Source organism: Pseudophryne corroboree, chromosome 1 (genome assembly GCF_028390025.1).
Source record: "Pseudophryne corroboree isolate aPseCor3 chromosome 1, aPseCor3.hap2, whole genome shotgun sequence".
NCBI lineage: Eukaryota > Metazoa > Chordata > Amphibia > Anura > Myobatrachidae > Pseudophryne > Pseudophryne corroboree.
Genome location: NC_086444.1, coordinates 382,678,736 through 382,702,011, shown reverse-complemented (window position 1 = coordinate 382,702,011; position 23,276 = coordinate 382,678,736). Strand labels below are relative to the sequence as shown.

The 23,276-nt window shown below is 45.4% G+C and overlaps 1 protein-coding gene and 1 pseudogene across 1 annotated transcript in view; both read right to left on the bottom strand.

Moving 5' to 3' along the window:
• The window catches only part of SCARF2 (scavenger receptor class F member 2), a 435,907-nt gene that overhangs the window by 145,033 nt on the left and 267,598 nt on the right, over nucleotides 1-23,276 (bottom strand). Inside the window, exon 7 of the mRNA XM_063913161.1 lies at nucleotides 13,026-13,129. Within this exon, the coding sequence (XP_063769231.1) occupies nucleotides 13,026-13,129 (104 nt within the window). The remainder of the gene's footprint in view (nucleotides 1-13,025; nucleotides 13,130-23,276) is intronic.
• On the bottom strand, nucleotides 15,144-15,262 carry LOC134935637 (5S ribosomal RNA; annotated as a pseudogene).

The following is a 23,276-nucleotide window of genomic DNA, read 5'->3' as shown; positions in this document are numbered from 1 at the left end:
TCCTTCCCGGGTGGGATCCAGCATTCGCCGCTGCTGCTGGCTTCCCTGACCTGGCAATATGCCGGGCGGGTTGCCATTGCAGCGGGGGCGGAGGTGGAGCCGGCACTGGGAGATAAGATCATCTCCGCGCCGCCTCTCCCTGTTGTAGTAAACGGGTCCCGGGTCGCATCGACCCGGGAGCCCGTTTACGCATCCACTGACCCGGTATTCAACCCGGGTATAACACTGCTTTATTCCCGGGTTGAATTGCCGGGTCAGGTGACTCGGGATTTCAGCTATGCCCCTTTCACACCGCACGCTGACCCGCGTCGATCCGGCAATATGCCGAGTCTATACCGGGTTATTTGTGCGGTGTGAAAGGGGTATTAGTAAATTTACCCCTATGTCTTTGTTAAAGTTACACCCACCCAAAAATACCCATTGTTCCACCCATCTATAGTGGGCAGTAGGAAAATAACTTTATTTCATTAAATAAATTATTTTTTATCCATAAACTAAATAAACGTTATCTTACTATTATTTTTATTTTATTTTATTTACAATTTGTTTATATGTATATATATATATATATATATATATATATATATATATAATAAGAATTTACTCACCGGTAATTCTATTTCTCGTAGTCCGTAGTGGATGCTGGGACTCCGTAAGGACCATGGGGAATAGCGGCTCCGCAGGAGACTGGGCACAACTAAAAGAAAGCTTTAGACTACTGGTGTGCACTGGCTCCTCCCACTATGACCCTTCTCCAGACTTCAGTTAGGATACTGTGCCCGGAAGAGCTGACACAATAAGGAAGGATTTTGAATCCCGGGTAAGACTCATACCAGCCACACCAATCACACCGTATAACTCGTGATACAATACCCAGTTAACAGTATGACAACAACTGAGCCTCTCAACAGATGGCTCAACAATAACCCTTAAGTTAAACAATAACTATATACAAGTATTGCAGACAATCCGCACTTGGGATGGGCGCCCAGCATCCACTACGGACTACGAGAAATAGAATTACCGGTGAGTAAATTCTTATTTTCTCTGACGTCCTAAGTGGATGCTGGGACTCCGTAAGGACCATGGGGATTATACCAAAGCTCCCAAACGGGCGGGAGAGCGCGGATGACTCTGCAGCACCGAATGGGCAAACTCTAGGTCCTCCTCAGCCAGGGTGTCAAACTTGTAGAATTTAGCAAATGTGTTTGACCCAGACCAAGTAGCTGCTCGGCAAAGTTGTAGAGCCGAGACCCCTCGGGAAGCCGCCCAAGAAGAGCCCACCTTCCTCGTGGAATGGGCTTTCACTGATTTAGGATGCGGCAGTCCAGCCGCAGAATGTGCAAGCTGAATCGTACTACAGATCCAGCGAGCAATAGTCTGCTTTGAAGCAGGTGCACCCAACTTGTTGGGCGCATACAGGATAAATAGCGAGTCAGTCTTTCTGACTCCAGCTGTCCTGGAAACATAAATTTTCAGGGCCCTGTCTACATCCAACGACTTGGAAGCCTCCAAGTCTTTAGTAGCCGCAGGCACCACGATAGGTTGGTTCAGATGAAAGGCTGACACCACCTTAGGGAGAAATTGGGGACGAGTCCTCAATTCTGCCCTATCCATATGGAAAATCAGATAAGGGCTTTTACATGACAAAGCCGCCAATTCTGATACACGCCTGGCCGAAGCCAAGGCCAACAACATGACCACTTTCCACGTGAGATATTTCAATTCCACGGTTTTAAGTGGCTCAAACCAATGTGACTTTAGGAAATCCAACACCACGTTGAGATCCCAAGGTGCAACTGGAAGCACAAAAGGGGGCTGAATATGCAGCACTCCCTTAACAAAAGTTTGAACTTCGGGTAGTGAAGCCAGCTCTCTCTGGAAGAAAATCGATAGAGCCGAAATCTGGACCTTAATGGAACCCAATTTAAGGCCCATAGTCACCCCTGACTGTAGAAAGTGCAGGAAATGGCCCAGCTGAAATTCTTCCGTTGGGGCCTTCCTGGCCTCACACCACGCAACATATTTTTGCCATATGCGGTGATAATGGTTTGCAGTTACTTCTTTCCTAGCTTTAATCAGCGTAGGAATGACTTCCTCCGGAATGCCCTTTTCCTTCAGGATCCGGTGTTCAACCGCCATGCCGTCAAACGCAGCCGCGGTAAGTCTTGGAACAGACAGGGCCCCTGCTGCAGCAGGTCCTGTCTGAGCGGCAGAGGCCATGGGTCCTCTGAGATCATTTCTTGAAGTTCCGGGTACCAAGCTCTTTTTGGCCAATCCGGAACAATGAGTATAGTTCTTACTCCTCTTCTCCTTATTATCCTCAGTACCTTTGGTATGAGAGGAAGAGGAGGGAACACATAAACCGACCGGTACACCCACGGTGTCACTAGAGCGTCCACAGCTATCGCCTGCGGGTCTCTTGACCTGGCGCAATACTTTTCTAGCTTTTTGTTTAGGCGGGACACCATCATGTCCACCTGTGGCCTTTCCCAACGGTTTACAATCAGTTGGAAGACTTCTGGATGAAGTCCCCACTCTCCCGGGTGGAGGTCCTGCCTGCTGAGGTAGTCTGCTTCCCAGTTGTCCACTCCCGGAATGAACACTGCTGACAGTGCTAACACGTGATTTTCCACCCATCGGAGAATCCTTGTGGCTTCTGTCATCGCCGTCCTGCTTCTCGTGCCGCCCTGTCGGTTTACATGGGCGACCGCCGTGATGTTGTCTGACTGGATCAGTACCGGCTGGTTTTGAAGCAGGGGTTTTGCCTGACTTAGGGCATTGTAAATGGCCCTCAGTTCCAGAATATTTATGTGCAGGGAAGTCTCCTGACTTGACCACAGTCCTTGGAAGTTTCTTCCCTGTGTGACTGCCCCCCAGCCTCGAAGGCTGGCATCCGTGGTCACCAAGACCCAGTCCTGTATGCCGAATCTGCGGCCCTCTTGAAGATGAGCACTCTGCAGCCACCACAGCAGAGACACCCTGGTCCTTGGAGACAGGGTTATCAGCCGATGCATCTGAAGATGCGATCCGGACCACTTGTCCAACAGGTCCCACTGAAAAGTTCTTGCATGGAACCTGCCGAATGGAATTGCTTCGTAGGAAGCTACCATCTTTCCCAGGATCCGCGTGCAGTGATGCACCGACACCTGTTTTGGTTTTAGGAGGCCTCTGACTAGAGATGACAGCTCCTTGGCCTTCTACTCCGGGAGAAACACTTTTTTCTGTTCTGTGTCCAGAACCATCCCCAGGAACAGTAGACGTGTCGTAGGGATCAGCTGTGACTTTGGAATATTTAGAATCCAGCCGTGCTGTTGTAGCACCTCCCGAGATAGTGCTACCCCGACCAACAACTGCTCCCTGGACCTCGCCTTTATCAGGAGATCGTCCAAGTACGGGATAATTAAAACTCCCTTCTTTCGAAGGAGTATCATCATTTCGGCCATTACCTTGGTAAAGACCCTCGGAGCCGTGGATAGACCGATCGGCAACGTCTGGAATTGGTAATGACAATCCTGTACCACAAATCTGAGGTACTCCTGGTGAGGATGGTAAATGGGGACATGCAGGTAAGCATCCTTGATGTCCACTGATACCATGTAATCCCCCTCGTCCAGGCTTGCAATAACCGCCCTGAGCGATTCCATCTTGAACTTGAATTTTTTTATATATGTGTTCAAGGATTTCAAATTTAAAATGGGTCTCACCAAACCGTCCGGTTTCGGTACCACAAACATTGTGGAATAGTAACCCCGTCCTTGTTGAAGTAGGGGCACCTTTACTATCACCTGTTGTGAATACAGCTTGTGAATTGCCTGTAACACTGCCTCCCTGTTTGAGGGAGTTGTTGGTAAGGCAGATTTGAGGAAACAGCGGGGGGGGAGACGTCTCGAATTCCAGCTTGTACCCCTGAGATACTACTTGAAAGATCCAGGGATCCACCCGTGAGCGAGCCCACTGACTGCTGAAATTTTTGAGATGGGCCCCCACCGTACCTGGCTCCGCCTGTGGAGCCCCAGCGTCATGCTGTGGACTTAGAGGAAGCGGGGGAGGACTTTTGCTCCTGGGAACTGGCTGTATGTTGCAGCTTTTTCCCTCTACCTCTGGGCAGAAAGGACGCGCCCCTAACCCGCTTGCCCTTATTAGGCCGAAAGGACTGTACCTGATAATACGGTGCTTTCTTTGGCTGTGAGGGAACATGGGGTAAAAATGTAGATTTCCCAGCCGTTGCTGTGGAAACGAGGTCCGAGAGACCATCCCCGAACAACTCCTCACCCTTATAAGGCAAAACTTCCATGTGCCTTTTAGAATCTGCATCTCCTGTCCACTGCCGAGTCCATAACCCTCTCCTGGCAGAAATGGACATTGCACTTATTTTAGATGCCAGCCGGCAAATATCCCTCTGTGCATCCCTCATGTAGAAGAGTGCGTCTTTAATATGCTCTACGGTTAGCAATATAGTGTCCCTGTCTAGGGTATCAATATTTTCCGACAGGGAATCTGACCACGCAGCTGCAGCACTGCACATCCATGCTGAAGCAATAGCAGGTCTCAGTATAACACCTGTGTGTGTATATATAGACTTCAGGATAGCCTCCTGCTTTCTATCAGCAGATTCCTTCAGGGCGGCCGTATCCGGAGACGGTAGTGCCACCTTCTTTGACAAGCGTGTGAGCGCTTTATCCACCCTAGGGGATGTTTCCCAACGTGACCTATCCTCTGGCGGGAAAGGGTACGCCATTAGTAACCTCTTAGAAATTACCAGTTTCTTATCAGGGGAAGCCCACGCTTCTTCACACACTTCATTTAATTCCTCAGATGTAGGAAAAATCACTTGTAGTTTTTTCTCTCCAAACATAATACCCTTTTTTGTGGTACCCGGGGTAACATCAGAAATGTGTAACACATTTTTCATTGCCTCAATCATGTAACGTGTGGCCCTATTGGAAGTTACATTAGTCTCATCGTCGTCGACACTGGAGTCAGTATCCGTGTCGACATCTGTGTCTGCCATCTGAGGTAGCGGGCGTTTTAGAGCCCCTGATGGCTTTTGAGACGCCTGGGCAGGCACAGGCTGAGAAGCCGGCTGTCCCACATTTGGTATGTCGTCAAACCTTTTATGCAAGGAGTCGACACTGTCTCGTAATTCCTTCCACAGCACCATCCACTCAGGTGTCGACCCCGCAGGGGGTGACATCACATTTATCGGCATCTGTTCCGCCTCCACATAAGCCTCCTCATCAAACATGTCGACACAGCCGTACCGACAAACCGCATACACACAGGGAATGCTCTGACAGAGGACAGGACCCCACAAAGCCCTTTGGGGAGACAGAGAGAGAGTATGCCAGCACACACCAGAGCGCTATATAACACAGGGATCCCACTATAAATGAGTGTTTTTCCCTTATAGCTGCTTATATTATATATACTGCGCCTAAATTTAGTGCCCCCCCTCTCTTTTTTACCCTTATGTAGCTTGTACACTGCAGGGGAGAGCCAGGGAGCGTCCTTCCAGCGGAGCTGTGAGGGAAAAATGGCGCCAGTGTGCTGAGGGAGATGGCCCCGCCCCTTTTCCGGCGGACTTCTCCCGCTTTTTCTGGAATTCTGGCAGGGGTATTTTTATACCTATATAGCCTTCCTGACTATATATGGTGTAGATTTGCCAGCCAAGGTGTCTTATATTGCCCTCAGGGCGCCCCCCCCAGCGCCCTGCACCCATCAGTGACCGGAGTGTGAGGTGTGCATGAGGAGCAATGGCGCACAGCACTGCAGCTGTGCTACCTTGTTGAAGACAGGAGTCTTCTGCCGCCGATTTTCAGGAACACTTCTTGCTTCTGGCTCTGTAAGGGGGCCGGCGGCGCGGCTCCGGGACCGAACAGCGAGGTCGGGTCCTGTGTTCGATCCCTCTGGAGCTAATGGTGTCCAGTAGCCTAAGAAGCCCAAGCTACCACCAGTTAGGTAGGTTCGCTTCTTCTCCCCTTAGTCCCTCGCTGCAGTGAGCCTGTTGCCAGCAGATCTCACTGTAAAATAAAAAACCTAAAATATACTTTCTTTCTAGGAGCTCAGGAGAGCCCCTAGTGTGCATCCAGCTCAGCCAGGCACAAGATTCTAACTGAAGTCTGGAGGAGGGTCATAGTGGGAGGAGCCAGTGCACACCAGTAGTCTAAAGCTTTCTTTTAGTTGTGCCCAGTCTCCTGCGGAGCCGCTATTCCCCATGGTCCCTACGGAGTCCCAGCATCCACTTAGGACGTCAGAGAAATATATATGTTTTTTTCTTTTGTAGAAAGTGGCACTCGCTCTTGAAGCCAACAACCAGTGGCATATCTTTAATGGTGCAGGGTGTGCGGGGCTCACGGGGATCTATTTCTTCAATACTCACCTCTCCGGAGTCCTGTGTCGGTAGCCCCAGCGCTGCACAAATCACCGGGAGAATGGTGCTGTGACCGTTTTTTCAGCATGCCATTCCCTGGAGGCCTGTGCATGGCGCCAGAGACTTCTAATACTCAGTAATGTACTGCCGGCTAGAGAGGAGGGTACCTGGACAGAGACCGCACATGGGCCCCCTTCTCTCTTAATAGGCCTCTGCCCATGACCATCCATTCAGTAAATTTAGATATGCTGCAACATGGATATTTTCTGGTAGTGTAAATAATAACTTGACCCCTGGACCTGGAAGTAGTTAAACATGGTTATTGTTTTGTATAGCGAACACTTCTGTACTTTTCATGTGTGCTAGGTGCAAATTGAATTGTCAGCTCTTCTGTATAAGTAGATTACTATGCAGTAAGATATCTCTTTATTCCATATGATGTATTCTGTGTCTGGTAAAGTAATCGGGGGGGGGGGGGGAGGGGGGGAGTGTGTTTTCTATGTACACCATATGCTATATGCATTGAATATGACATGCTTAACATATTCCTGTAAACTGTATTCAGATGTTTCCATTGATGTCTACTGCAACATTTTATCGTGCTGTAACTGTTCTGGGAAAATGCAATTTGCAAGTATTCTGATCATTCATCTGAAGAGTCAGTAATGTAAACGCAGAAGTTTTTGAAATAACCTTTATTCTGTATGACGTCAAAAGAGCACAATAACACTGTGCTGCCCAAACCAAAATATGTAGAAAAATGAATAGAATGTTCAGAATAAATGCGGTCATTTATGAGAGAGACCTAGTTACGTTTTATTTTTAGCTGTATGTGATTTGCCTGATAAACATGGAAATTGGGCACGTATGCAGTGAAGTTCTCATGCTTTTTTTTCACCCTTACCAGCCTTTCAGATGAACTATGGCAGTGCCTGTCCAGTTCCACATCAAACACAATTATAAAGCAAGTACTACTTTATGGAACACAAACATAGCACATCCCCTACAAGTCAAAGTGTAAAAACACAGAAATTAGATCATTAAGCTTCCAAAATGACCTCAGCACAAACTATAAATGAACTATTTAGGCTTATTTTAAAACATCCAAATATAATAGTTGAGTGAATGTTTCACAAGTATTACATCAACACCTGGGTCCTTTCCCAAATACACTGTATACTTTTTCTCAATGAACGTTTTATACCATTATAAAAACACTCTTAAACCATTAACAAGTCAATAGCAGAAAAAGTGTGTGCCCTGTGATCATATAAAAAACTACTTCAAAATATTTTAAGACCCACCAAAAGTTCCTGTGCTTAGGATTACGGTAAGAAGTACTCCTAAAGTCCAATAAATCAACCTTTCAATTGGCAAGGCTAACTCGTTTCCACACTCTTCTCACTATCAGATGTTCAATTTCTGCCAGACAATGCAAGCCAAGAATACTGTCCCAGGAGGAGCAAATAAAATTGCTTGTTATGCTGCCTGCTGGATGAAACACTTCCTCACTCTAATGTTGGAATAGATCTAGATATAAAGTCACCTTTTATGCATATGTGGCAAGTCATGCACAAGAGATGGGAGGCGCCACAATTCCTGAGCTTTCAAATTCTTACAGATCGGGGAAAGGTAAGATGAAAGACACCATGTAAGCATTGAATTTTGCGAACATGGGGCCTAATTCAGCGTGGATCGCAAAAGCACAATCTTTCTCTAATGGGCAAAACCATGTTCACTGCAGGTGGGGCAAATGTAACATGTGCAGAGAGAGTTAGATTTGAGTGGGTTATTTTGTTTCTGTGCAGGGTAAACACTGTCTGCTTTATTTTTACACTGCAATTTAGATTTCTGTTTGAATACACCCCACCCAACCGTAATCTCTCTGCACATGTTACAGCTGCCACACCTGCACTGCACATGGTTTTGCCCATTAGAGAAAGATTTTGCTTTTGCGATCAATGCTGAATTAGACCCCATGGGCCTGATTCATGGAAGCAGCAGCAGCGATGCACTAGTATGGTAATGCAGCAGAAGGCGTCTGATATGAGTAGATGCCTCCTGCATGCATTAGTGATCCGAGCTGTGTCCTAGAATGCATCAAATAACCTGTGACACCTCAGTTCCTACAAAGGGGCCAGGAAATATCCGTCTTCCAACAAAGATGCTGGCCTCTGCACTACCCCAAAATGGAGAGGTGCCCTCCGTACCCCCAAATGGCAGCAGACTGTCAATCAATGACATTCTGCAGCCGTAGTGCATTCAAAGACGCAGGACCTGTGCAGCACATGCACAGTATGGGTTTGGCACATATGCTAAGTACCGAACTTCGGTACTCTGCCCCAGGGACGTGCAGGGAGGTAAATGGCTGAGGAGGCACTGGCTAGTACCAGAGACAGATTTACACGCAATAGATGAGCCAAAGCGTAGATCTGGGCATTATACACAGGTGCAGCAGTATAAACTACTGGAAATGTGGTAAGTTTTGATCAGAGATGTGTGGAAAAGATAGGCAGGGGAGGCACTGCCTCACCTGCTATAGACTTTTTACTCCAGAGTTTTGACTATAAAAATGATTAGACTAATACAAAGAAGATATTTCTAACATATTTCTAACATATTTTTCATATACTTTATACAGTCAAAACTCTGGTGCAAACATTAGTATGACAGGAAAGGCTCTGTCTCACCTGCCACACCCCACCGCACGTCACTTTTCTGCCTTATGTGCCACACATCCAGCCACATCTGAATTAGTCCCCATGTGACCACAGCCCTGGTGCCGGTTTATTAGGGCTTTCTGTATCTGGCAGCCCCACTGAAAAAGATACCAGAGGGTGTTACCACTAAAGCTGCCATGCCTCCTATGATCTGACTGTAGTAAAGGCAAGTACGTGGTAAGAGATTAACATGTTTGACACATACAAATGCGTCCTTCCTCGTCTAGCCTCCATATGTTATGAGTCGTGGGCCGTGGCACATAGGATGAATGAGAAGCGCCAGCTCACATGCAATTTGGCCAGCACAGAGCATCTTCTTTCTCTAAAAATGGGTCTTACTTTCATCGCTAAAGCGCACAGTAGTCTGCATGTGCACCTTACTCGCATAGCAATGCTAATAAAGATGCATTTTCAGGGAAGAAAACACACAAAAAGATGCTTGGCGTTAGTAAATGCGCTTGGGACTAGGCGCGACTAGAAGGGCTGTTTAACGTGACTGCAGCAACGATGAGGGAGGACACGTGTATGTGACATAGCATGCGTATTAGGGAAGAGAGACTGTCTCATATATAGGTAGGTGCAGAAGTTCTGTTACATAAAGGGAAGACACACAGAAACAATTGGGTGTACAGCCTGGAAGAAAAGATATTGCACTTAGATTTAGGAAGGTTGTTGTTTTTCATTCACATTGTGGCACCACCAGAGAAATGCATTTTTTAGAAAAAATGTCAGACCTTATATACTGTATGTAAAACAATTACAGCAACCAATTCTCACTGATTATATAATTCTAGCAGCATCAATAATCTGATTTACAAATTAAATAATGTCAACAGAAAATGGAAACTTTCTGCAAAACTGGGACATTTGGGAACATTATCTATGCTGTACTATATGTTCCATTATAATTCTATGACAGGGACGTGCGGTGAGGTAAATGGCTGAAGCAGCACTGGCTACTACCAGAGCCAAATTTGCACAAAATATATGAGCCAAAGGGTTCATGTGGGCATTATACACAGGTGCATAAACTCCTGGAGATTTGGTGAGCTTTGATCAGAGATGTGCGGATAAGGTAGGCAGGGGAGGCCATAGATATTTTGCTCCAGACTATAAAAATGATTAGAATAATACAAAGAAGATATTTCTAACATATTCTTTGTATTTTTCCTATACTATATACAGTCAAAACTCTGGTGCAAACGTTATTATGACAGGAAATGTGTCTGCCTCACCTCACCGCACGTCACAGTGCTATGAATAAAGCAGTGCATTGCTTGATAGTACAGTATTCATGTGCATACCAATGCATTGCCTGGCAGGCAGGTGTGGATCTCATAACTAGGCAGGGGTCCATCACTTTGTTCGGCTTCCCAGGCGGGTGTGTATGATTATCACTGGGCGCTACATGCTCCTTTGCAGGTGCCTCTGTTTCATGTGACACTATTTCCAACTTCTCAGCATGAGAGTGACACATGTAGTCAGAAAACTTGTAAATATATTTCTGTACTACATATAGTTTACCCACAAATATATCTAGAATAATACTCAATACAGTATACAAAAATTGTTTACTTTGAACATTACCTTTTCCCACTCATTGGTACTCCCATCTCGGACTGTACCTACTTTCAGAGGAAAATAGTGCACTTTTGTGGCAGTCAGAGCTTGGCAGTGTAATTAATCTAATGCAGTTAACTGAAAGAACAGGCTCTCTGACACTGCAGGGAATGGGTTAGATGGGCACAAAATGTAATTTATTGTAGACATTATTGAAGACAATAGCAGGGGCGAATTTAGGGGTCGGGCAACATTATCCACTGCCCCCTATCATATCACTGCCCCCTTCATGTTAGGGCCTCCTGACTGCTAAACACAACACTAACCGCACAGGTTCCCCACCCCTTACACCACAATTTACTGACCACTGCCCGGTTACAAAATGTAAAAACATAAGTTGTTAAGAGAAAATCAATAAGGCCTCATTTGGCCATTGGCCTAGCAAAGATCTCATGCAAGTTTCTCAGAAATATAAGAGATTATAAATCCGAGGTCCTTCTCTTATCGGGAGCTGTCCTTTGCGTTTTTACTCACATTTCTAAGGACATACTGGCAGAGGCGGATTGGCCATAGGGTCTACAGGGAAGATCCCCAGTGGGCCGACGCACCAGCGGGGCCTGTTTTGTTTGAGGACATGTGGTCCTATTTATAGACATAATGAATAAGATGCCAAACAATTTGCATATATATGAAAATGACTTTGCCTGATAGCCGGTGATTGCAGCTGATCTAGTGTATGCTCTGACTGCCTGCTTGGCTATCATATAAGATTGAGTGAATAGTGATTGGGATACGGTTGGTGTAATAAGCAAGAAAATATATCTTTCTAAAGAATGATATCGTTTCCTAAATTCTAAAGGTGTATCATATAATGTGCTTAAAACATTTAATTTTATTTCCTTTTAACTTCCCCTTGATGCTGGACATCCCCACTATCTGGAAAGTCTTGGGGGGAGGGTGCTGCTGCCATGGCCCATGGCTAGACCTTACACCTCTGGTGCTGCCCATGTGGGGCCACTAGTACAAATTTTTCCAGGGCCGCTTTTTGTTCCCAATCCACCCCTGCATACTGGTGATATTAACACTGATATGTACCAATAAGTTGCAGGATGTATCAAATTGTGGTTCAAAACAGAATTAATTATATTTCCACTGGCCAATAGTAGTTACCAACCTCATATCTCTATCACTGTTGATAACTCAGCAATCATCCCTGCCCCATAAGCTCGCTGCCTAGGCGTCATTCTTGACTCTGAACTGTCCTTTGTTCCCCACATTCAATCTGTCTCAAGATCATGTTACATACATCTAAGAAACATATCCAAAATACGACCATATCTTACACAAGGCACAGCAAAAACTCTAATCCATGCTCTCATTATCTCCCTGCATTTATTATTGTAATAGCCTCCTGACTGGTCTTCCCAAACATAGGCTCTCACCACTACAATCAATTTTGATTCCTCGCTAGACGTTCATCGTCTGCAGATCCGTTCTGTCAATCCCTCCATTGGTTACTGGTATTCTACTGTATTAAATATAAAATACTTTTACTTACACACAAGGCTATAAACCGAACTGCACCAACATACATCTCTTCACTCATTTCAAAATATCTCCCTACCCGACCTCTCCGCTCTGTACAAGATCTGCGTCTCTCACCCACACGTATTACTTGTTCACACTCAAAATTACAGGACTTTATCCGGGCTTCACCCACTCTGTGGAATGCCCTCTCATGCAGAATAAGACTCACCTCTAATCTCCAAACCTTTAAACATTCCTTGAAAACTCACCTCTTCAGACAAGCCTATCAAATTCCAGACCCACCCACATAACCTTCAGTGCTTCCCTATCTAATTACATCCTCTCTGTACAGTACACAAAACGTAACATATTTTGTCTTTCTTTCCTGACCCTTGGCCAACACTGCTGGGTGATCATATCATAAAACCCATTAAGAACCTAGCAATCTGGTGGACCATTATGCAATAGGTAGCATCTATCCTTGTGTATCAATGCCTATTTCCCTATAGATTGTAAGGTTGCGAGCAGGGCCTTCCTACCTCTATGTCTGTCTGTTTGACTTTTTACTCAGTTTTGTTCTATTACTGTTGTTCTAATTATAAAGCGCAACAGAATATGCTGCGCTATATAAGACACTGTTAATAAATAAATAAATGTGATGCTTAGTAAATCCCACCCTATATCTGTAGTCAGCATTATCAATTTACTGCACGTATATAATTGACATTAGTGCTTTTCTGTACAGCACTGTATAATATTGGGGTGCTATATAGCTATATGCAAATAAATAGTAATTAATACATAAATGTATGTATGTTGCTTTAAACAGCATATTTCAAACTCACCCATGTGGCAGGCTCCAGTCATGGGATCACACTTGTCATCATAACAGCTACAGTACAGGTCACAATTAATCCCAAATTGGCCGGCTGGACATGTTAGGTTGCAGCTATAAATGAAACAAACAGTATGGGTAATTCACACCTGGTAATGTAGCGGATAAGAACATCATTATTTGAATGACATTAATTGATGTGAAGAATCATTAGGCATACAAATGCAGGGCACTTTTTTAAATAAATTACACACGAAGTCATAGATACACTACATGCATAGCTTGATTACATGAGATAATGCGATTAACACTAGTATCTTTAATAAAACATTAATTAACATTATGAAACACTATTTATTTTAAGATACTAATATTTTGTCCTGGATGTCACAATGCTTCCTGATACTCAATAGTAACAAAGACGAAGTCATTGTCTTTCTACCAGCCAAGGTCTCCCCTTCTCCCCCTATCCCTCCCCGTTGATAACATTCTGTTCCACAAGTCATCCTGGACTCTTAACCCCCTCTCTCCCCGCCGCCATATCCATCTTTCTCCCCAGTAGCGGATCTTGCCATGGGCAAGCAGGACTTTTGCCCGGGCCGCCGCCCTCCGGAGGGCGCCGCACCATGGCAAGATCCGCTACTGCTGTGCCCCTCCGCTGCCCGCTGAGTCCCCCGCTGGTTCCCCGCTGTGAAGGGAACTAGACGCTACGCGTCTAGTTTCCCTTCGTGGAGAGGACCTTTGCGGTGCGGTGCGCGATGACGTCATCGCGCACCGCACAGCATTGTGGGACTGACAGACGCTAGGGGTCATAATTGACCTCTAGTGTCTGTCTATGCCAGATCCGAGGAGAGGAGCGGCGCCGGCGGAGGTCTGCAGCGGTCGGGAGCGGGGATAGTAAGTATTAATTATTATTTTTTCTTTTTCAGCGGCGCTACTCTACTGTACAGGTGACGTAACTGACCACGCACCCTGTATGAAGCCACGCCCCCTATTTCCCGCCGGGGGGCACCAAAAGGGCATGAACCGGCCCTGTTTCTCCCAAACCTGCTGTTACGACTTCCTTAATATTTCTAAAATATATCCCTCTCTCACCCTGGGAGCTACTAAATCTCATATTGACGTTTTCATCATCTCTTGCCGTAACTACTGTAATCCACTCCTCTTATTTACCATTTTTCCCTTCTACAATCTATCCTTAACTTTGCTACCCGCCTCATGTTTCCAACATATTACACTATAGCTGCTGCCCCCTCTGAGAGTCACTGCACTGGCTCCTGTCCACTTTGTTCTGCCAATGACTGCCTCTTCACCGAATTACTTTCTCCCATTCTTGCTTATATTGCATCTCCCATGCTGCTCCCAACCTCTGGAATATCTTCTCTGTTTTTTTTTATTGAATTTACCATCCCCTCTCCTAATCTCTAACCTCTGCACTTAACAATCTACCCCACTCATACTCTTTGTGTCCACCCATATCACCTCTTGATTATCCACCATAGCCCCTCTTGATTGAATGCTTATCCACCATAGCTCTTCTTACTTGAATGCTTGTCCACCATAGCCCCTCTTGATTGAATGCTCTCACTAGCAGGGCCCTCTCCCCTGTGCTCTACATAATTATGTACTCTGAGGATTGCAATTATGTATACATCTGGCAACAAAGGAGAAAAGAAGACTCTTTTGTGGGTGCACTCTTAAATGATTTTAAAGTATTGAGAATAAGATAGTTAAAAAATCATTGAATTTTTATTCGTGTCTTAAGATAAAACATAAAGTAGTTGGACACATGATTGCAAAGAAGAAAAAACACACAGAATAAGTCAATAATGCCAATATATATTGGATAATAATTGTGAGCTGTCTAGGCTGAATCAAATCTACAATAAACAGTAAATCCACAAATTTAACTCCAAGATCTGCCTGCGGGAGAGAGATATGATATGAGCTGTGCAAGAGTTACAATTGTTGCAATTAGTGGCAAAGGGACAATTCTCAGTGCAGCTATCAAAAAATGGTATATCAGATTGAACCTGCTGATTGTCTTGGAGGAGAGGAAAAGAGTAGAATTTGATACAAAAGATGAATCTGCTGTCAGCGTTAGACAAAGAGCATGAACGCCCGAAAATTTCTACTACACCGAATATTCCTCAAAAGTCTCCTACTTGAGTACTGACTCAGCCCAACACTGATTAGCTTCCAAGATCGGATGGGTTCGGGCGTTTCCAGTGTGGTATGATAGTAGAAAAGGTACCGATAATCTTGTGCTCTAGAATCACTGATGAGAGTTCACGAATATTCTTGAGTGATGAGAGATAGTATAGGGCCCTGGGAGGAGAGCTAAGAAGGGGGATCTGCTGCCATCATTAGACAGGGAGAACCCTGAATCAATAGTGAGAGTCCCGAAAGATAGTGAAAGTGAGAAAAACAGAGACAGGTGGGCTGTGAGATTTTGTACAAGGGAGCATTCAATTTTGAAGGTCTCTACACGTAAATTGATTTACGTGTAGAGACCTTCAAAATTGAATGCTCCCTTGTACAAAATCTCACAGCCCACCTGTCTCTGTTTTTCTCACTTTCACTATCTTTCGGGACTCTCACTCCTCCAAGACAATCAGCAGGTTCAATCTGATATACCATTTTTTTGATAGCTGCACTGAGAATTGTCCCTTTGCCACTAATTGCAACAATTGTAACTCTTGCACAGCTCATATCATATCTCTCTCGCGCAGGCAGATCTTGGAGTTAAATTTGTGGATTTACTGTTTATTGTAGATTTGATTCAGCCTAGACAGCTCACAATTATTATCCAATATATATTGGCATTATTGACTTATTCAGTGTATTTTTTCTTCTTTGCAATCATGTGTCCAACTACTTTATGTTTTATCTTAAGACACGAATAAAAATTCAATGATTTTTTAACTATCTTATTCTCAATACTTTAAAATCATTTAAGAGTGCACCCACAAAAGAGTCTTCTTTTCTCCTTTGTTGCCAGACGTTTTATTACTGACTCAGGGTGCACCACCAAAAATAACATTGATTGGAAAAGATTGCCTTTTCCCACTTTATTATTGTATCTTGGCAATTACAATATCCAGTTTATACTTTGATATCCTCCTGTGCGGTATACCCCCTATATACAATTATGTATACATCTAAAGTTATGTTGTTGTCGGTACCATTCTGTACTTATGCAGTTTGTTATATGTTTTATACCTATGCATGGTGCCAGTGGCGGAACAAGCAAGCGGTGGGCCCAGGTGCGACAAAATGCTTTGGGCCCCCCCCCCATCCAAGTCCACCCCGGGGGCAGTGCGGCGCGCGCAAAAATACATAGTGGCGTGGCTTCGTGGGGAAGGGGTGTGGCCACAAAATAATACCAACACAGTAGTCTCCATTATTCAAATTACGCCGCACAGTAGCACCACTACACCAGGTAGAGACCCTTTTACACCTTACAGCGAACAGATTCCTCTTTTTACACATTACAGCAGACAGCGTGCCCTTTTTACACATAACGGCAGACAGCGTGCCCTTTTTACACATAACGGCAGACCGCGTGCCCTTGTTACACATTACGGCAGACAGCGTGCCCTTTTTACACATTACGGTAGACAGCGTGCCCTTGTTACACATTACGGCAGACAGCGTGCCCTTGTTACACATTACGGCAGACAGCGTCCCCATTTTTACACATTACGGCAGGCAGATTCCTCCTTTTTACACATAGCAGCAGGCAGATTCCCCATTTTTACACATAGCGTCAGGCAGCCCCCCTTTTTTACACATTACGGCAGGCAGATTCCCCATTTTTACACATAGCGTCGGGCAGATTACCCCTTTTTACACATAACGGCAGACCGCGTGCCCTTGTTACACATTACGGCAGACAGCGTCCCCATTTTTACACATTACGGCAGGCAGATTCCCCTTTTTACACATAGTGGCAGGCAGTCCCCCCTTTTTACACATTGCGGCAGGTAGTCCCCCCTTTTTACACATTGCGGCAGGCAGTCCCCCCTTTTTACACAGTGCGGCAGGCAGTCCCCCCTTTTTACACATTGCGGCAGGCAGTCCCCCCTTTTTACACATTGCGGCAGGTAGTCCCCCCTTTTTACACATTGCGGCAGGCAGTCCCCCCTTTTTACACATTGCGGCAGGTAGTCCCCCCTTTTTACACATTGCGGCAGGCAGTCCCCCCTTTTTACACAGTGCGGCAGGCAGTCCCCCCTTTTTACACATTGCGGCAGGTAGTCCCCCCTTTTTACACATTGCGGCAGGCAGGCACAAGAAAGAAAGAAGGAAAGAAAAAGAAAGAAAGAAAGAAAGAAAGAAAGAAAGAAAGAAAGAAAGAAAGAAAGAAAGAAAGAAGAATTATACTTACCCTCAGGCTCCTCGGTGCAGCTGCGTCAGACGACGATTCCCGGGCAGTAGAGAATGAGGAGGAGGGAGCCGGAGGACGGAGCCGCAGCAGCGCTTTGTTACTGGTGGAGGCGCTGCTGCTGCTGCCCCTCTGCTTCCCTATAGGCTGTTCTCGGAAGACAGCCTATAGGGAAGCAGAGGAGCAGCAGCAGCAGCGCCTCCACCAGTAACAAAGCGCTGCTGCGGCTCCGTCCTCCGGCTCCCTCCTCCTTCCCCCGTCTGTACCGCTGCTCAGCTCCTATCTCCGGGCGGCTGTGCGCTGCGGGCAGCGGTTGCCTGCAGCGTACAGCGGCATGTAATGAGTCAGTTTGACTCATTACATGCTTGGGCCCCTGGACAGAGGCGGGCCCCAGTGCAGTGCACTGCCTGCACTGCCGGTAGTTCCGCCTCTGCATGGTGCTGAGGAGCCTACGTGGCCCCATATAAATGAAAGATAACATCAATTTAGTAAATCATGGTCTCAGGATTCCAACTGAACACTAACTAGCAGAATGCATGGTTTGGGTATGTGTGACTGTTGTTCATGAGACCACCAGTCACTATGACTATACCGATAGTGGGATCCCGGCTGTGAGATTGCAGGCGGTGCGGGGGTGAGCGCAACGAAGCCACTTGCGGGCTTGCTGCGCTGGCCACGCAGTTGGCTTGGTGGCTCGCTGCACTCATCACAGGTTCTATTCCCACTCTATGAGTGTCGTGGACACCCACGAGTGAGAATAGTCCCTGTAGGTCGGCATGTCAACCAGCGGGATTGTGAGCGGGCGGGATGTAGGTGCCGGTATTGTGACCGGCGGTCTCCTGACTGCCGGTCACAAAACTACATCCCGAATGCATAACTATAGCAATGACAAAGGTCTTTGAGCCCCAAAACTAAACATATTTCTGCAAGTGTTCTGTACTTCATAGTTTATTTAGACCATTCCGAAGGAGTCTGAAATTTAAACGGTACTAGGCACATATAGGGATGAAAATTCTGCTAGGGCAGGTAACTATTATGTAATGTTTGTTGTAAAACTTATTTATGAAACCAATGAGGATACAAGCAACCATGACCATAACATTTATTAGTATACTAAAGATGTGGCGCACATCACACAGCGAAACAACAAGGAAATGTGGATTCAGGGTTAGCAGCACAGCTACCACTGTCACATGACACAGACTGTTTATAGCAGAACTGTGCTTTACTATGATTTAAATTATGACTAATATTTTGCTCAGCAAGAGAAGCTGCAGTGTGTGCTTTGTGACCAGCATTGCCAGCAAATGGTTCTCATAAAATGTTCTTGCAGAGTAATGTTTATTATGCTGTTTATTCACTAACTTTGTGTATTTCATTATCTCTAAAAGTTTATCTCCTGCTTCCTTCTTTCCAAGCCTAACTAAATCAAGCCCTGCAATTATTGTACTCTGTTATATAGAACACAAGCACAACACGTAGAACACATGGACAAGCACTCGCAAATTGTAGGACATTTTGCTACATAGGGAAATGCTAATCATTAAATGATTCAGTAGAGGAATCAACAGGGTATGCAGACAAATCTGTTAGGCTTTCACGTATATGCTTACTTAATATTAGACTATAGGGCCTAATTCAGACCTGATCGCAGCAATTGGGCAAAACCATGTGCACTGCAGGGGGGGGGGGGGCAGATATAACATGTTGAGACAGAGTTAGATTTGGATGGGGTGTGTTCAAACTGAAATCTAATTGTAGTGTAAAAATAAAGCAGCCAGTATTTACCCTGCACGGAATCAATATAACCCACCTGAACCTAACTCTCTCTGCAAATGCTGTATCTGCCCCCCTGCAGTGCACATGGTTTAGCCCATTTGCTAACAAACTTGCTGCTTCGATCAGGTCTGAATTAGGGATGGCCATCGGTGCGTTATCCATCGATGGTACCATTGATGGATAACCTTGATGGTGTAAAACCATCTGGAAGGGATCTGGCAAATCAGATCCTGGGGACATGGCTTTGTGGGTATCAGGAAGCAGGGCTAAGCTCCGTGCCTTGACACTTTGAGAAAAAAAAAAAACAATTCAGTAGCACTGAACCATCGATGGTGGGAAACCATCTGGTTCTCACCATTGATGGTAAAAGTATTCAACATAGGCCATAGACCATAAATGATTTCAAATCATCGATGGTCGATGGCCATCCCTAGTCTGAATCAGGCCCATTGTTTGACAAATGTTGTAGTATTAAAAGGCTTTAGTGGTAATATCTACATTTAACAAAGAATGTCATTTTGTTCAGTATACTTGTGTTTAATCAAAAGTGATCAATGTTGGCTACATATACGAGAGTTGTTACCACTACTATTATTGTTGTTGTTATTATTATTATTAGTGCATGGCTCTAACAATTTATGTAAGAAATCTCTAAAGTAAATTCAGGAGTTAGCACAGGAAGGGGGATTTGATGATTATCCAAAACCTGACTATTCATAATTTGTTGCCAATATTTATTATTGGTGGTTCAGTATCTGCTTTCTGTATCGTTGCATGTAGCAGCAATACAGAATGCAGTTGTACTGCTATTCACCAAAATGGGGCTCTTGTTGCTTTTGCTTTTCAATGGTAGTTATACAGACTCTGGCTGCCATCCACATATACCTCTAAATTGAGAGCTGTGGTAAGCCTTTTCTTCAGCAGAAATGCCAGAGAAAGAGCTTTTCTCAACTTCATAAGCAGACCCCTTTGTTTTATATACAGTATACATACTGTGCTGAATATACAATTCAATCTAATTCTATCCTTAAAACATTCTAATTCTGGAGAATCGGAGCCGTCGAAATAACCTGAGGGTGGTGGGCATACCTGAGTCGATAAGGGGCCATGCACTGCTGGACCTTTTAGCCAACTGGCTACCGGACAAATTAGGTATGGATCTTCAGGGCTCTTCGTTAGCCATTGAAAGGGCACATAGGATCGGCCCTGAACGCAGAGACTCAGCCGGACGCCCTAGACCTGTTATCCTACGGATTCTAAACTACGCGGATAAAGCCAAGCTCTTAGACCATTACCGCAAGTCAGAGAGTCTCCTCTATAAGGGTGAAAGGCTGCTTATCTTCCAGGACTTCTCCACCCATGTCGCCAACAAGCGCAGAGAGTTCGCTCCGATATGCAAGCGATTGTTTGAAGACAACGTCAAGTTCTCACTATTATACCCTGCCCGTCTTCGGGTCTTTGTCAATGGGAAACCATGCTTTTTTGATGATCCGATGGCGGCAAAGGCCCATTTTGCACACCCTGACACTTGACTGTCTACCATTACTTAACGTTTGCATATCTTTATACTTGTCTTGATTAACAGGTCACACAGTGTTCGGGATATGATATAGGCATGCTATTTGCGCATGCCGGAGGCTCCACCTCCCATTGTTTCATATTTGTTAGTTTAATGTCTTTGTCTGTATGTTTGTTTGCTCGTTCTGCCTGCTGGGATAATGTGTCTCGATCCTCCATAGGTTGGCCCCTCCTTGCTCATTGGGACGGGGGGGGGCACCATTTCACCTATACGATTTTGATATTCTACTTTCCATCTACGGGGGTAGGATAGCATAGCTACCCATGCTACCACTCAGACCTCAACTCCGGTGACAACCCCACTTTTAGATTTTAATATAGTTTCTTGGAATGTGGAGGGCCTCAACAGCCCCATTAAACGCAAGAAGGTGACTGCCCACCTTTCTCGCTTATCCCCCCAAGTCGTGTTCCTACAAGAAACACACTGGGTGCATGATTCCCCTGTGTCACTAAAAGCCCCCTGGATTGGGGAATGTATATCTGCTCCTTACACCAATAAAACCAGAGGGGTTGCCATCCTCTTTCATAGAAATCTCCAATTCTCCATCCTTAAAAAATATATTGACCCAGAGGGCAGATTTATCCTCCTAGATGTCTCCATTGATAGTGTGATATATACCTTTTTGAATTTATATGCACCCACCGGATCTAACAATCTCTTCTTTGCAGATATCCTTCAGAGAGTTCTGTCCTGGGGCGGCAAAAATTTAATCCTAGGGGGAGATTTCAACACGGTCGTTGATCCATCCATGGACATGTCGGGGGTGAGTACCAAAAAACCCGGATCCTCTTCTACTCTGCTTTCCTCTCTTTGCTCTCAACTTACCTTACTAGACCCTTGGCGTACACACCATCCCCTCCAACGGGATTATTCTTTTTATTCACACCCGCACTCCACCCACTCTCGCATTGACTATCTATTTCTGTCTAAACACCTTTTCTTTAAAGTCACCCACACCTCAATCAAGGACATCATTATTTCAGACCACGCTCACATCACCCTGTCCCTACATTTATCCCTACCCCAGAACATTTCTAAATGTTGGAGATTCCCAGCATATCTCATACACTCAGAGGATTTCTTATTACATCTCAAACATTCCTGGCATAATTATACTACTGACAACTTAGATCAAGTATCTAACACTCCACTCTTTTGGGGGGCCTCTAAGGCAGTCCTTCGAGGCCATATCATCTCCTATGTTAATTCTAAGCGTAAGAAATTCAACACCAAATTGCAGGAACTTAGCGCAGCTCTCACACTCGCATATCGCACTTACAAACAATGCGACAATCCTACTCATAGAGAAACGTACCTCATGGCAAAACAAATCTATGATACCTTTCTCACCGAACAGGCCCAGATCAGCTATGATTACGGCAGAAACAGATTCCATAGGTGGGGAAACAAGTCTGGCAGACTATTGGCCAACTTGGTTAGGGGCCCCCGAAACAAAACATGGGTTGACTCGTTGCACAGCTCTGGAGGTGTTCTTTCTGATCCCACTGACATTTGCTCGGCCTTTATGAGGTTCTATAAATCCTTATATACTGCCGACACTGATAACGCAACTGATGGTCAGCTATTCCTGGCTGAGGCGCAGTTACCAAGGCTAGAAGTGGAGGAAAGGGACTCGCTGGATGCTCCCATAACCGATGACGAGGTACGGGCCACCATTAAGTCCTTACCCAATGGAAAGAGCCCTGGTCCTGACGGCTTCAGTGCCGAATTTTATAAGATGCTGGATGCCGATATACTCCCTACATTAACACGATTATATAACCACATCCTAACAACAGGAGAGACTCCCCTTCGTTTTAACGAAGCCAAGCTTATAGTACTCGCAAAACCGGGCAAAGTCCCTGCCCAAGTAGGGTCATACCGTCCCATTTCACTCCTCAATCAGGACTTTAAAATATTGACCAAAATCATAGCTAATAGGTTGCAAGCCTACCTACCCCGCCTTATCTCACCCGCGCAGATGGGGTTTGTCAAGGGTAGACAATCCAAACGAGGAGTGCGGGCGGCCCTGACTGCGATATCTCATACCCGCTTCAATCAGGCCAAAAACAACATCATTGTGAATTTGGACGCAGAGAAGGCGTTTGATAAAATTGCCTGGCCTCACCTATCCCGAGTACTCGCCCACCAGGGATTCGGCACAGCGTTTTGCAACTTGGTACAGACCCTGTACAATAACCCAGTGGCACAGCTCTTAGTCAACAATGTGACATCTCCACCCTTCACGTTGGAAAGAGGCACTAGACAAGGATGCCACTTATCCCCCCTCCTTTTTGATCTGGCATTAGAACCTCTTATACGCCACATTCTGCTACACCCAAACTATAGGGGCATCGAGGTGGGTACACAGGAATTACGGGTGGTGGCATTCGCAGATGACCTCCTCCTTTTTATGTCAAACCCTCACCGTACGATCCCACAGCTGATTGCTGTGATTGATCGTTTCTCCTCTTTTGCAGGGTTTTCCATTAATTACAATAAGTCGGAGGCACTAG